The sequence below is a fragment of the Gavialis gangeticus genome, unplaced genomic scaffold (assembly GCF_001723915.1).
Source record: "Gavialis gangeticus isolate Ggan-Ray unplaced genomic scaffold, GavGan_comp1, whole genome shotgun sequence".
Lineage (NCBI taxonomy): Eukaryota > Metazoa > Chordata > Crocodylia > Gavialidae > Gavialis > Gavialis gangeticus.
The window spans coordinates 10,293,572-10,309,035 of record NW_017729003.1 but is presented as its reverse complement, the minus strand read 5'-3'; the positions used below and the strand labels follow the sequence as shown (position 1 = coordinate 10,309,035).

The 15,464-nt window shown below is 46.2% G+C and overlaps 1 protein-coding gene across 3 annotated transcripts in view; it reads right to left on the bottom strand.

The window, feature by feature from the left end:
- Positions 1–253: 253 nt before the first annotated feature.
- PALD1 (phosphatase domain containing, paladin 1) overlaps positions 254–15,464 on the bottom strand; it is a 219,411-nt gene continuing 204,200 nt past the window's right edge. For all 3 annotated transcript variants that reach the window (XM_019507806.1, XM_019507807.1, XM_019507808.1), the window contains one exon: positions 254–1,325. In XM_019507806.1, the coding sequence (XP_019363351.1) occupies positions 1,176–1,325 (150 nt within the window). In that variant the 3' untranslated portion in view covers positions 254–1,175. The remainder of the gene's footprint in view (positions 1,326–15,464) is intronic.

The window sequence follows — 15,464 nt, the reverse complement described above, 5'->3', positions numbered from 1 at the left end:
TTTTGTTAATGGAAATCTTGGAGTTTGGATTTTGAAGAAGCAGCAGGGACATGTCCAAAGGAAAATAAAACCACCTCTTGCCATTTTATATGGGGGTTTTTAACATTCACTTTTTAATACTGCTGTCTGCACCTACTGCACTACTGGCTGCAGATTAAAGCAGAGTCAGAAAAAGACAGAGACTGTACTTATGCTTTTGTCTTCATATCCTATTTTATCATCCCATTCATGCTGGCTCTTCCCTATTCCATTACTTCCTGCCCACCAAAACTTCTGCAGCCAGCCTCTCCCTTTGCTCTAGATAGTGGGAATGGGATTTTATTCCATTTGAACACACTTGATTCACTTTATTTTTCAGTCTTTTCAACTCCATCTCATTTCATTTCCCTTGATTTTTAAATGGTTTTAGATGTATTTTGTGATTTCCCTACTGAAGTCAATTGCAAAACTCCCACTGCTTTCAATAGAGCTGAAATTTCACCCATTATCTTTTATTTCTGGACATAAAATGTATGGAGCCTGTTTTTTTTCCTGAACAAACTTCAGTGCTGTATTTAACTATACTGCAGCAGAAGCATCTTGGCACTGGAAATAGGGGTCTACACAGTAGCAGGGTTGTGTAAATTTATTAGTTTATATTTTTCTCAACCTCCAAAAATAAAATAAAATTTTAAAGAGTGTAATAAATATGCACAAACAGAAAACTCCAGATCTCACTCAAGTGCCTTAAGGACTCTTCAGGAATCCTAAATCATCATGCAAATGCATTTACGTCTCTCTCGCTCTCTCTATATATCTATATAATGCATACTGCACAGGGCTAGTGAGAAAGTGAAGAAGGCCTTGAAGAATTTGGCACTCACTGTTAGTACATTCACTAAATTCAGCAGATCGTGTTTGAAACATTTCAGAGATTTTTTTACAGTTACACAATGTTTGCAGTTAAACACCTGTCTAATGTTATTTTTTTAATTTACAATATTTTTTACTGCGTCTAAAAGAACCCTATAAATTTTTGTTTTCTTAAAGGCAGTTTATATTCCCCTTCCTCCCTCCCCTTCTTTCTGGAAACACAGTCTTTCCTTAAGGCAAATTCTCTCTCCCACACCTATAAAAAGCACCAGCCAAGTCTGGAGAAACACAGAAATTCCCAAGGTGTGTCACAGTCTTGGGTCCTAAATGAACTCTCCTCGGAATGAAAGCAGACTAAGGGTCTGTTCCTGCCAACGGTAACGGAGCTTGGAGAGAGACATGTCTTCTAGGTCCTCAAACTCAGTGAACCCCAACTGATTGAGGATCTCGTAGACTCCAGCCCTGGCTGCCACCTGAAAGCACAGTAAGAGGAAAGGGGAAAAAAGTCTTAATTTCTTGATTATAGAAGCTAGTTCAAGTCAGGTGCAGAAATCACTTTACAAGGATAGCATTCCAACTGCTCTTGGTATAAAAGCACCTGGGTAAACGAGTAACACTGGAAAGAATACATACAGAGAATGAAAGGAGCATATGCGTTTCTGGTAGAAAGATATGGATACCTTTTTAAGACTACTAGAGGAAAGCAGCAAATGTCTATTGCTGAAGGCTCTCACATTGCTAGGATAAGAAAAAACAGGGTTAACAGAAGAAAAAAGAACATTTCCAACTACTTGGTGCAAAAGCAGGTCTACTCCAGGGATGTGGGGCAAAATATGTCTTGCCTAGAGCATGGACAAATAAACAATTATACCTCCTTAAAGTGGGGCAGAGGAGAAGACTTACTACTTTGTGAGTGTGCATCAGTTGATCCATAGTAAACAGTAATTATTCCATCTGTCCACTCCTATCCCGCAGTAAGCGAAGCCAAACCACAATGATATACCCCCTTGAATAAAAGAGGTAGTAAAATACTAAGCTTTAGCTCCCACTAACTGGAGGATAGAACGGACAGGTGTACCAGTTACACCAGGCTCAGCTAAGCTGTTTTAAGCCCTTCCTTTTCTCAGTCTGTGTACATGTTTTGTCTGTCCACACCCCTAACTATAGTGGCCTGCCTTTACCCCCAAACAAAAATCATCAAGGGACTCTTCTCTTTAAGAAGCATTTATTTACCTATGGCCTAATCTCCAATAAAAGCCTTTTATGACATAGCAACATCAGTTAGGGGGAAAATGTCTCCCCAGATAGATATACCAGTAAAAACACTACTGTACATTCAGTTCAACAGGCATAACTGTGCTTCTATTGACATAGCTGGTGCTAGTCAGGAGAACTAGGACTGGGTATACTGTTAAGACGGCTTTGGTTCACAGAAAAGGTTTTTTTGCCAGTATAACTATAATGATAAAATCTGCCATGTGTAAACAAGGCCCCTGAAGCTGTTTACATGGCACTCAATTTCACAGAATCAAACCAACTCTCCACCTCTGATGCACTTGCAACACCCCAGTGAAACAGGGAATTCACCTGAATTCATCTAAGAAGTTAGGTAAATACTTGAGTGGTTAGCCTGGGCTGAGCTCCAAGCTGCTGCAGCTACACTGCTATCAGTACCCAAGCTACTAGGTTAAAGCGGGGGGGGGGGATGTTGTTGACATGAACAGCAGTCATTGCTGCACAGGCACATCCTAAGTGCCCTCCTCAAGGTCAGATAGGTAAAAGTCTGCAGGGAACTAAACCCCCAGGTTCCTGAGCCCTGGACAAGTCCCAGAACTGTTACACCAACTTAATGAGCTAAAGTCAGTCACAGAAATGCACTCACTAAATTGCACGTGCAAAAGCTGCATTTTTCTTCGTTACTGGGATCAATACCACCCCATCTGGGTTGTGCCTTCCCTTCTTCAGCCAGAATGCTGCAAGTCATTTTTTCCCTTTCACCTCTACACCAAAGTAGCACTACGTACAGGGAGCATGAGGTGGTCCAGCACTTTCTTAAAACACTTGTAGGAAAGTCTTAAGAGACTTAAGACTTGCACCCTGCATCCTGTCCTCTCCATTCCCATTTCTTTGTTATTTGGGTTGATCAGTCATTTCCCCCTTTCCCCATTAAAATTTAACCTTCAGCCTAGAGGACTTGAGAAAGGTTCAGAAGATACTTAACCTACCAAAAGCTTGAACTGGAGCTTGCCATACACCAACACCCCCCCCACCCCAAAACCCCCCCCAAAAAACAACCCCTCTTACTTTCCTACATCTGGTGCTTTAACATTTTATAAGCCACTTTTTAACTGTTTGTGTTAGCATTTGCAGGGGTTGTTAGCTTTGGCACAGTTCTGGAAAAGTTACAATGTTGCCTTGTTTTTGCAAAAAATGTAGTGCTTATGAAAGGCCAGAGTGCGACTGACAGGACTTCAGGCCAAAGGTTCCTTTTTATCCATAAGCCAGGCATCCATCGCCCCTGAAGTAGCCCAAGCTTCTCCTTGACCCTCCCTCTCTCCTGGATATGTAAAGTGAGCAAAGGTGGCAAGAGGATGGATTGAAATACAGTGCATTTGTTGTCCTAGCTCTGAGCATGGTAAGGATACAGCCCTTCTTACAATCAATTCATTTTCTGCATCTGAAGACTCTGAACAAAGAATGCTCCTGAGGACGGATAGTGCATGACACACTCTGCATTAGGAGAAGTTGTATACATAATCCACAGGGCCGGGAGGTAGCCGATGCATCACTCGTGGTTTGAGAACTAGATAAATATCCGGTCTTCTTTTCAATTAAAACATGCTGTATTGTTCATTTTTTTTATCCCCATGCACTCATTTTAAAGAGTCTCCAATCATGTCAACACTAGCATAGACACTAGGAACATTACAACAAAGGTACTGAGATAAAAAGAAGGTAAGCTGCTGTTCAGAGAGAACTGGAAAAGTGAAGAGAGATTGACAGGTTGACAAACCTGTACTATGGAAAAGTGCTGTGATTTTAGTGGAAGGAAAGACTCCTACAGCATGTTATTCTGCCAGGGGTCACAGCTGTCAGAACAGTTTGAAAGAAAGAAAGATCACTCGATATACAATTTGCAAAGCTCCGAAAGGGAACATTATTGAGCATTATGGCCACTGAACCTAGGTTCCTCATGGGAAAGGTGGGGTCAGTCAGAGGGAACCAGCCAGGGAGATCAAATCTAGGATGCCCTCAAGAGAATCTGTGTTCTGTGCCCATCCGTATCAGAGGCTAGGAGGTGCCCATCCATTATTTGTTTTAAAAATCTTCCTTGATCTCTAATGCTTTGCTCCAACTAGCTAACAAATAGACTCTATTTAAGCAGTTGCTGGTATCACTAGTCACAGGTTCCCCAGCAAGGAATCACAGGGGCCTAAAAACTGAATTACACCTGCACTGTGGTAAGCGGTTGGTATCAAAATGGGACAAAGCCACACCCTTGCCTAAGGGTGGGAGAACTGTGAAATTCCACCTTAGAGCACACAGGAGTCGGGGCCTGCTCCCTACAGGGGCTCAGATGGACCAGAAGTAAGGTGCAGCTGGCTCTCTAATGGCTCCTTGTAGGATTTCCTTCATAATGTGTTTCAAAAACTGAGTTCACCTTTATTAATTCAGTTAAGAAAAATAAAACCTAAAAAGTCTATGCATGCTACTGTTGCAAAGAAAACCCTCAGAATATATAAACAACGAAACCTTACCTGCCAGCTGAAAGCCTCAAAGAACTACTCTGAGAAGAGTGAGTTGCTTCTATTCATCTCAGTAGGAAGCTCATTTTGGACCCAAGTTAAGAAATATTATGTGTGACCATACCTATTTCACAGATACTAGTTTGTACTTCACTGATGGGAACAGGGGCAGCTATTGGGATAGGATACAATAGGGAAGCTATTTGTTTGCAACCTATGTTGCATGAGGGAACGAGGAATTCAGTTACCCCAGTCCCAGGTTTAAAATCACTCCCATTAATACCCAACTGGGGAGGGAAAAGCTTCCCGCTACCCCTCCAAGTCCTTCTTGCACTATCAATAGAAAAATAAAGCCATCAGCACATTGGAAATGCAGAAATGGTACAAACCAAATCAATCGCATACAAAAAACAAGAGATACAGGTTTCCCTCACCAACCACTGGGGTTAGGTTTCCGAAAGTTCCTGTGATTGGCAAGACAAAGGGCTTATGGGAAAAATGGCAGGTGGCCACAGAAAACCGTGGGTACTCAGAACTGTATGCTGAACCTCTTGATTTAGAGACCATCAGAAGCAAAAAGGAAGAAATGCAAGGGGGATTTTACTTAAATATCAGTATAAAAATTATAGATGTGACCAGTCAGGTAGAGGAGACATCCCCCATCCCTCTTAGGGATAATGAAATCATCTGCTGCAGCACATAGGAGTGGATTAAATGATCCATTATAGATCCTGCATAGGAATGCATAAGGTAGAATGTGATCTGACATTCCTAATGGAGAGGCACCGTAATCATGTCCTTTTCCTTAATAACACTATCCCTTTGGCTTTCAGAAGCATTACTACCCACAGTGCATAATCCATATTGCAGGAGGTCCTCAAGGGCCCAGCCCTGTTGCGCTAAGCACTATATACACTTTTAAGAGAGAGGCTGTCCTGACCTTAAGGAGCTTGTGATATAAAGCTTAGGCCACAGGGGGAGAGGAGGCAGCAAGAGGTAATGATGAGACCATTCTGACAGACCCCTAAAACAAGCAGCCACCCAGAGTACCCATTATGGAAGGGCCCATACAGTAAGTATGAGTCCCTCTAAAATGTCAGTTTGCCCACCATATGCTTTTAACCATGGCAGAGTAATAACATTTCTGGACTCTGTCTCTGTGCAGTCACATCAGCAGTACTGATCACCTCTCTCACTAAGGCTTGACACAATTTCTGAACCAAGAGCATCATCATTTTAGATATGAGTGTGATTTTTTTCCTCCAATATACTTCATGCTTATACAACCTCTATGCGGACATAGATGCATTGATAAAATCATGACTTATACCAGTATAGTTCACTGCCCTGCCTATGATGAGAGCAGCTTTATAGTAGTCCCGCCACACCTACATGGGAGCCAGGGTCAGAGGCAGAGGAGGTCGAGGGAAGCTTGTACTGCTTTAATTATATGGGTATGGCTTTTGTGCATAGACAAGCTCAAAGAATGTGATGTTGCTTCCACCAGCATCTTCTGAGTGGAATCCCATGCTCTGTTTGGTTAGCGAGGAAATCTGCTGTTACTAACTCCCTCTTGTCGAATCCAAGTGAGAAAACAAAGAGGGAGGGAAGGCCATGCCCTGTAATTTAATTTTGCTTAGGGCTCCAGAAGCTCTTGTGCTGTCCCTCTTTCCTTCCCTCCCCCTCCCCCTCCCCGCCTATTTGACAATGAAAACAGGGAAACAAATGAGATGCCATTTCCCTCAGCTATTTCAGATTGAACATAGTGGAACACAGTTCGGCTTCAATTTTGTTTTCAAAGCAGGTGCTGGGTAATGCAGCACAGATAACATTCCTTTCTCCCTCCTCTTCTACGTGGCTGATTTGGACAGGGCACTGCTGGTGTTTTCCCTCTCTATCTCTCCCCTCCCCCAAAATGATGAATGTCCTTTTCCAGTGCAGTCCCTTCAATCGAGAGTGGGCAGGCTCTGATCGTAACCAGAGTTGGCAGATGCCCCTTTCATCTCTCACCGAGGAGATCAAACATGCCAATATGAATTAGCAGGGCTAATTGAGACGGAGAGAGGACGAGGTTTTCCCACAACACGCAAACCAGCAACTCCACACTTACTGCCTACCCAAACAAGGGGAAAAGAGAGAGAGAGGGGGAGAGAGCACACGCGAGAGAGCGCGCGAGCACAGCTAATTTCAATCTACAGATAAAAAGAGCCCCATCCCCCTCTCCTCCTTTTGTCCACTCAATTTTACCTTCTTCTATTGTTTAGAATGACTCAATAACTGAACAGTGTGCATGCACACGCGTATACCCCTTCCTGTTTTCTTATTGTTTACTTAACTGTTGAAAGCCCTTTTTCTACTGCAAGAAGGCTCACAAGGTGCAAATTTAGCTGCTCACAGCAGGCGGTGGGAAGGCTGCAAGGAGCTGCCCAGCCCCAGTCCGTCTGGTTGCATGTGTGCACCTGCCACCAGCAACAAGTGGGGCCAGGGCTCCATGGACCCTAGTGAAGCCAGTTGTAGCCTCCTTGCTCCCTGCCACAGCCTGCTATTACCCTAATTAAACCCAGGGAAGCCATTAATTGGCACTTAACATATGGATTAATGGCTTCCTTGGGCTTAATCAGGGTAATTAAGCCACAGTTTCAGACCATATGGCAGTCTGTGGGACTGGGTGGGACTTCCCGGGCCTCTCAGCCAAGAGGTGTAGACAGACCCCACCATACTCAAACTGTGAAAATGGCAGCCAGCTGCGCAATCTGTCTGCAAAATCAACCACCTCTCAAGTTCAGAAGACCTCTATCTATAAGGTACAAATCTACTTGGCCTTACCCCAGGGGGACATCGTTAAGTTTGCAATCAGGAGAGTTACTCAGGCTGGAGCAGCCTTCATTTAATGAACTGGGAGCTACTGACAGGGATTTCTCTGTGGGATCTAGAATTCAGTCCTTCCCACTCCAATTTAGCTTGATCTGTTAACTTTCTGGGCATTTTGCCAAGCTCATCTGTTCCCCCAGATTTGGGGGAAGGAAAAATGTACTGAGTTGGGTGGTTTGTTTTTACTTTTTTTCATAGTTTGGGAGAAATTCTAGTTTTGCTGGGGTTTGTATAGTATTGTTAATATCCAGCAAAGAGACCAGCTTAGGAATGCTTTTCTAATGTGAAATTAGAATCAATCCAAATAAATTAATAAATAACATTTATAAAGTTTGCTTCAAGAGCAGAACTTTTAAATCAGCAGTTTGGGCTGCCTGGATCCAGGGTTTTGGTTTGGCTCATTACAGAGTCAGTTCAGAATATGTATATGTATGTGTATGAATGACATTTAAGAAATGAAGCTTGTATTTTCTCCCTGGAGTAATCAGACCTGTGGTTGCAATTTTGGACTCAGAGCCCAGGCTGGTAAAAATCAAACATATTCTCCCTTTATACAATGCATTTTGTTTATGAAAAGGGTCTTTGGGACCCAGTAAGTCTTAAAAAAAATAAAACAGTGCCTTTTATAAAGAGCTACATTTACAGGAAACAAAAAAATGGCTTTGTATTGGGGGAGAGTGTTTCAGACTAGGCCTTCCTACAGAGAAGCATTCAGAATTGATTTGTGTTTATATACAGTACCCATTCTGGTAGCTTAGAGCAAGCCCTTGAAAAATTGTAACCAGGAAAAGGATCAACAGTTGCTGAGAAATATCTCTTTTACCTTTAAATTAAGCCTGAAAAAAGTGGGATGGTGAGTGTCATTCTGCAATTGATACAACTGCGTGAAAGAAAAACAAGAGCTGGCCAGAGAACAGCAATGAGGGAGAGAAAGCATGAACACATCCACTGGTTCACCTTTAGCAGATTTCTCCCTCCTTTTGTCCAACTCAACTCTTGACAGCAGAATTCATCCCATCCTATCATATTATCCCATAATGGACAGCCCAACCTACTTGAACACCTTAAGATTAAATGAACCAAGGACGTTCTAACTATAGTTTAATTTATAGGATTTGAAAACCTTATGGAGTAATCAAGTTTGCTGGAGCCTCTGTCTCTCACATATTCAGTGTCCCCATGGTTCAAAAAGGCAGCAGGGGCGCTTTACCTAAAGCTCATTCAATGAGCTTTAGGTAATGTGCCCCGCCACCATTTTGAAGCACAGGATGCTGAATACATGAGATGCTGCGAGTGCTTTAATTAAAGCGACTCTCGGAGCTGCTCTAAAGTGCTCCACCCCCCATAACAGGGCAGGGCCCTGTCACTATGGGTGCAGGGGAGTCTGAATAGCCCCACACCCCAGAAGCACTTCTGCACGCCCACCCCAGACCTGGAAGGACTCGCTGAAGGCTGGGGAACCAGGTCCTGGGACACAGTGACTCTCCCAGCAAGGGATCGGACACAGGTGTGGCAAGTGAGAGAGAGTTAGCCATGTGGGCCCGCAGGGGGAAGGATAAAAGATGCTGAAAGCAGCCTCAAGGGGCTGCACCTGGCTGGTGCAGACTGTCTGCAGCCTGGGGCTACCAGGGGTTAAGCAGCCACCCGGAGGGCTGAGAACAGGTTGGTTTGTTTGCTTGCTTGCTTGCTGCAAAGCCTCTGAAAGATTAGAGGCAACCTGAAGGTTGTTTGTTTTGCATTGCTGACAAGCCCTGGGTGGCCTCTGGGTGTTACCTACAGTAAAAGTTGTGCTATCTGGCACTTTACTAACCAGCATGCTCTATTAACGCACATGCTGATTGATGTGGCAGAAAAGAAACCAGAAGTCCCACCGTGGCACTTCCAGTTTCACTGAGTCCCACAGTCCAGAGCAAGGCAGCCTGCACATGGCCCCCCTCCCTGTCCCTCAGTACACTGGCACACTGGGTGGGGCGGCACCCTGAACAGGTGGTGGCCCGAACAGACGCTTCTCAGATAACCAGCAATTTTAATTAACCAGCACACCACATTCCCCGTGGATGCCGTAACACAGCTTTTGCTGTATCCTGCTGTGATCTGCTCGGAGTCTGTCCATAGCAGCTTACACTCCCTCCCACCCCTGCCGCGAGCATATGTAAAGATGCCCATTGGTTTTACAGGTGCTCCAATTTTACAATGGTGGAAGACATCTGCGAACCTTTATTATCCAAAACGCACACTTCAGAAATCTCATCACTACAACGTAGTCCTTCACACTGTAAACATATACAACTCTTGAGGGGCATTAATGTATATGAAGGATTGGAAAGTAGTCTTGGCCAATGGGGAGTTTTTTGTTTTTGTTTTGTTTTTTGATTTTCAAAGATTGTGGCTGGGAGTTGCCCTTGAAGAATCTTAATATAGAGAAACTGAAACATTTTTGTTTGGTCTAAGTGCAATGGAATGCCTCAGACTGCGTACATCTGCAAAACTACAAAAGTACGGTTCAACAAACCTGTTAACTCCCTTCCCCTTGGAACTCCACACACACACATCTTTGATCTCTGTATTGAGAGACAGACCACCTCAACCAGTCTTTGCAAGCATCTACAAACCTTCCCTGGGTCAAAGGAGTAGAATTGTTGCATAGAAATCTGATTGCCTGAGCATGAGCGATGCCAAAGTCCTGATGAAGGAGAAGCCTCATAAAGCCTTTTGTGCCTGGGAATAATGGGGAGGAAGATAGTGCTTTCAAGGGACAGCTTTGATACCTTGTGAAAAAGGCGAAGGGGGGAGAGGGGGGAGGGAGAAGCCTGTATTTGCCTGACTGCCCAACAAGCCTCTTTTTACGTTAATGGATTACACTCTATCTCCCTCATTTCCTCAACATGACCTCATCCCCTAGAGATGTGACCTAGCCCAGACTTGTTTGGAGAGTGGTATTGTTTCATGTCATGTTTGTTTACAGAGGTAGAAATGTCCAAGCCATTTCAAACTAGGGAACTCATTTTCAACAGTAGCATTTGGGGAGAAGGGTAGGTTAGTATATTTAGGGACACGAAGGAAGCACATGCATAGTACATATTAAAGAAAACTACCCCAAGTCAGGACCCATTAACTAAACTCCTGTTAGACAAAAGGATAAACTCATCTACTTCTAGGGTAAGAAAGCCATTAACCTCTTGGAATATTGACCACACGTATAAGCTAATGGAAGAAGAAAAAATAGGATGTGGAAAAAAAGGAAGCTTGTATAACAACTACACACAGAAGCATGATGTGAAAAAGTAAAGCAGGGATGTTGCTAAACCCCAGCACTCCAAAGTTATGATTAAAGCTCCATCTGCAGTCCAGTTTTTTTTTTTTTAATTTGTGTTTAAATCAGTATCGTATGTACCTTCCTTGCAACCTGTAGCAAACTGAGGCTATCCAGGATCTAGCTCTATAGATTAGAAGAACTAGTTATATTTCATTACCACGATGCTGCGCAATGTTGTCATAAAACCACTCTAACTCTCACAAAGTTGTTGTGAAACTAGCAGACGTTTCCAGATCACAGGCCCTGGTTCTCATGGAGGACTTCAATCACCCTGACATCTGCTAGGAGGGCAATACAGCAGAGCACAGGCAATCTAGGAAGCTTCTGGAGAGAGTTGGAGACAGTTTCATGGTGCAAGTGTTGGAAAGACCAACTAGAAGCCATGCTCTTCTTGACCTGCTATTCACAAACAGGGAAGAAATCAGTGAGGGATGTAGAAGCAGGGTTTGAATTATGGGGGAGTTAGAGGGCGGGGGTGAGCACCCCCATGAGAGACAAGATCCCCCCCTTCCCCCATAAGAGATGAGAACGTGCCCCCACCACGAGCCAGTCAGCCCCTGGCCTGCCCCACACCTTTCTAAGCAGCTCAGGCGGCAGCGGTGGCTCCTTCTGGCTACAACAGCTGCTGTGTAGAAGTGGATGGCAATGTAGGCAGCAGTGACCAAAAGATGATTGAGTTCATGATCCTGACAAAAGGAAGAAAGGAAGGAGAGCAACAGAGTATGGACCCTGGACTTCAGAAAAGCAGGCTTTGACTCCCTCAGGGAACTGATGGGCAGGATTCCTTGGGAGGCCAGTCTGAGTGGGGAAAGGAGTCCAGGAGACCTGGCTGTATTTTAAAGAAACCTTATTGAGGGTGCAGAAACAAACCACCCCAATGTGCAGGAAGAAGAGCAAATATGGCTGGTAATGAGCTTGGCTTAGCAGAGTACCCTTCAGTATGTTTAAACACAAAAAGGACGTTTACAAGAAGTGGAAGCTTGGACAGATGACTAGGAAGGAGTACAGGAAACACCCGCTTAATGCAGTTTCACTTACCGCAGTTTTACTATAGCGCTCATTTAAAATACCTACCTGGTTTCACTTAGCATGCAGAGCATTTCGTTATAATGCTCAGCGTGGTGGGTGGGGAGAGGCAGTGGCAGCAGCAACAGTGGCATTGTCGTCAAGTGAATTGGTGAGTGGCACCCGGCGGGGCCCAGGGCAGGGTGGCAGGAGCCTGGGGTCTGCTCTGGCATGTGGTGCCGGAGCGGCCGGGGAGGAGCAGGAGCGGCAGCGAGAAGGGGTGGGCAGGGGACTTGAGCAAAGGGCCTGGGCCAGCGCTTGGGGCCTGGGCCAGCAGGGTGGCAGGAGCGCAGGGCCCGAGGCCACAGCTAGGAGTGTGGGGCCTAGGGCGGTGAGAGCCAGCACTGAAGGACATGTGTACAGTGTCCCCTGCCCTAGGCCACAGTAGGGGCAAGCCCACGGAGCCCCCCATCCCTGTGCTGAAACCCACGACCTGTTCTGCTCCAGGTATGCATTCACCCGCAGGGTGCAGAAACCATCCCAAGCATCCCCCTGTGTTGGCTGGAGCTGCGCTGCCTTCTTCCTGTTAATCCAGAGGTGGGCAAAATGCAGCCTGTGGGCCGGATGCGGCCTGCTAGGCCACTCAACCCAGCCCACAGGGCGCCTAAAAATTTAGAAAATTAATATACATATGCCCCTGGCTGCCTGTAATGTGGCCCTCGATGGCTTGCCAAAACTCAGTAAGCGGCCCTCCACCCAAAATAATTGCCTGCCCCTGCGTTAGTCTCTGGGCGGGCAGGTCCCTGACTCAGGCCTCGCAGGCAGGGCAGCTGGGTCCGCACACAGATGCGCTGGTGGCCAGCGGGTGTAGGCCAGCAGGGGCCATTGCGGTAGCAAAACAATGAGGCCGGGAGGAGCCAGTGCCTTCTCTGGCAGAGCCCGCACAGTGCCTTGCTGGGAGCAGCAGGGCCAGGGCCAGCAGGAGCGCAGGGCCAGGGCCAGAGCCAGCAGGTGGTGCAGAACCAATTATATTTATTTACATTAAACCCTATGGGAAAATGGGTTTCACTTAACGCTGTTTCGCTCAGCACTCAGTTTTTCCGGAATCAATTAAGAGCGTTAAGCGCGAGTTGCCTGCATAGGAATATTGCTTGGGCATGCAGGGATGAAATCAGGAAGGCCAAAGCACAATTGGAGTTGCAGCTAGGAAGGGACATGAAGGGGAACAAGAAGGGTTTCTACAACTACATTAGCAATAAGAGGAAGGTCAGGGAAAGTGTGGGTCCCTTACTGAATGGGGGAGACAACTTCGTGACAGATGATGAGGAAAAGGCTGAAGTACTCAATGCTTTATTTACCTCAGTCTTCACAGGCAAGGTCAGCTCTCAGACTACTGCACCAGGCAGCACAGTTTGGAGAGAAGGTGCACAACCGTTCGTGGTGAAAGAGCAGGTTAGGGACTATTTAGAAAAGCTGGACACGTACAAGCCCATGGGGCTGGATGCAATGGATCCACGGGTGCTTAGGGAGTTGACTGATGTGACTGCAGAGCTGCTGGCCATTATCTTTGAAAACTCATGGTCTGGACAATTGGTTAAAGGCAAATATATTGCCCATCTTTAAGAAAGTGAAGAAGGAGGATCCAGGGAATTCCAAATTAGTCAGCTTGTGGAAAAATCACGGAGCAGGTCCTCAAAGAATCCATTTCTAAGCACTTGGAGAAGAAGGTCATCAGGAACAGTAAGCATGGATTCACCAAGGGCAAGTCATGCCTGACCAACGTGACTGCCTTCTATGATTAGATGACTGGCTCTGTGGATGCAGGGAAAGCAATGGACACGTTATACCTTGACTTTAGCAAGGCTTTTAATACAGTTTCCCACAACATTCTTGTAAGCAAGTTAAGGAAGTATGAATTGGATGAATGAGCTGTAAGGTGGATAGAAAGCTGGCTAGATCATAGGACTCAAAAGGTAGTGATCAATGGCTAGAGGTCTAGTTGGCAGCTGGTATCAAGTGGAGTACCCCAGAGGTTTTGTTCAATATCTTCATGAACAAATCTGGAAGATGGGATGGATTGAATCCTCAGCAAATTTGCAGATGACACCAAGCTGGTGGGGTGTAGTAGATACACTGGCAGGTAGGGCTAGGATTCAGAGAGACCTAGACAAATTGGAAGACTGGACCAAAAGAAATCTCATGAGGTTCAGTAAGGCCAAGTGCAAATTCTTCCAGCACTTAGCATGGAGAATCCCATGCACCGCTACAGCCTGGGGACTGACTTGCTGGGCAGCAGCTCTGCAGAAAAGGACCTATGGGTTACAGTGGACAGTAAGCTAGAGACGAGTCAACAGCATGCCCTTGTTGCCAAGAAGGCTAACAGCATAAGGGGCTGCATTAGTGTTGCCAGCAGATTGATGGGAATAATTATTGCCCTCTATTCTGCACTTGTGAGGCCACATCTGGAGTGCTGTGTCTGGTTTTGGGTCCCCTACTACAGAAAGGATGTGGATAAGCTGGAGAGAATCCAGCAGTGCGCGTCCACACATGCAAGCACGTGTGCTTGCAGCAGCTCAAATAGAAGTGGTGCAAATTTGAGCTGGGGCTTTTTGCCTCAGTGCACATACTTGGCTATGCACTTTGTTTTGCAGCACATTGTGCCACCTGGGGCAAAATAACCTTACTTGGCTCCTCCTGGATCTGCAGCCAGGGGGAGCTAGAGCCCAGGGACACCACCTGTGCTGTCCCCATCAGTACAAAAAGTTGCCCTGGCAAGTAGCTCAGGGCTACTTGCTCTCAGAGGCTTCTGAGGCCCAGCAAGTTGGTGCCTGGGGACACTACCCTTTGTGCCAGCTGGACTGCTGAAGCAGCCCTGAGAGCTCCCTGCACCCTTTACCCACTGCAGTAGTCTGGCAGTGGGGGCTGCTTCCTGGCTGTGACCTGCTGTGCAACTGCCAGACCCAGATGGGAACTGCACAGCCAGTTGAGGCTTCTGCCCCTCTGAGCCAGCTGCCAGTGGACTGTGGCTGCAGGGTTGGCCTTTGTGTGGCACTACTCTCATGTGTGCCCCTGCCCGGCCATCTGGGCAGCTAACACATGGAAGATGTTCCCAGTGTAGTGGCCTGCTTTGAACTGTTAAAGCATGTCCTAATAGCCCCAATTGGCCAGGAGGTCAGCCACCTTCAGCTGGGTCCAAGATGCCAGCTCTGAGCAGGCAGGGTCCTGCTACTGGGCTCCCCAGCAGGGATTCGGGTGTTCCCTATTCGAAAACTGAAAAATCCCTGATAAAAAAATCCCAAAGTCACTCTCTAAAATACCCTGAAATCCATGTTCCTCCACAATTAACACAAAAGACCACTATATAGAGAAGCAGCGAGAGACAGCAATTAGTTGGGCATGTTTTATTGATATATCTACAGTATTAAAGCAATTTGGACTCCTAGCAATTTAGTGTTAGCAGTGTTAAAGCAATTTGGATGGCTACAGCCCCCAACAGGGACCATATGGCCCCCGCAAGGGCTGCTAAGCTCCCTAAGTGCCCATGTGCCCCAACCCAGCCCCGATTGCTGCTCCACCTGGCCCCATCCCCCGCCGGCTCCTGCAGCCCCCTGATGGCTGCCCTCCCAGGCCCCCCCCACTCCCCGCAATGGCTGCCCTGCCTTGCTCCCTCCCCT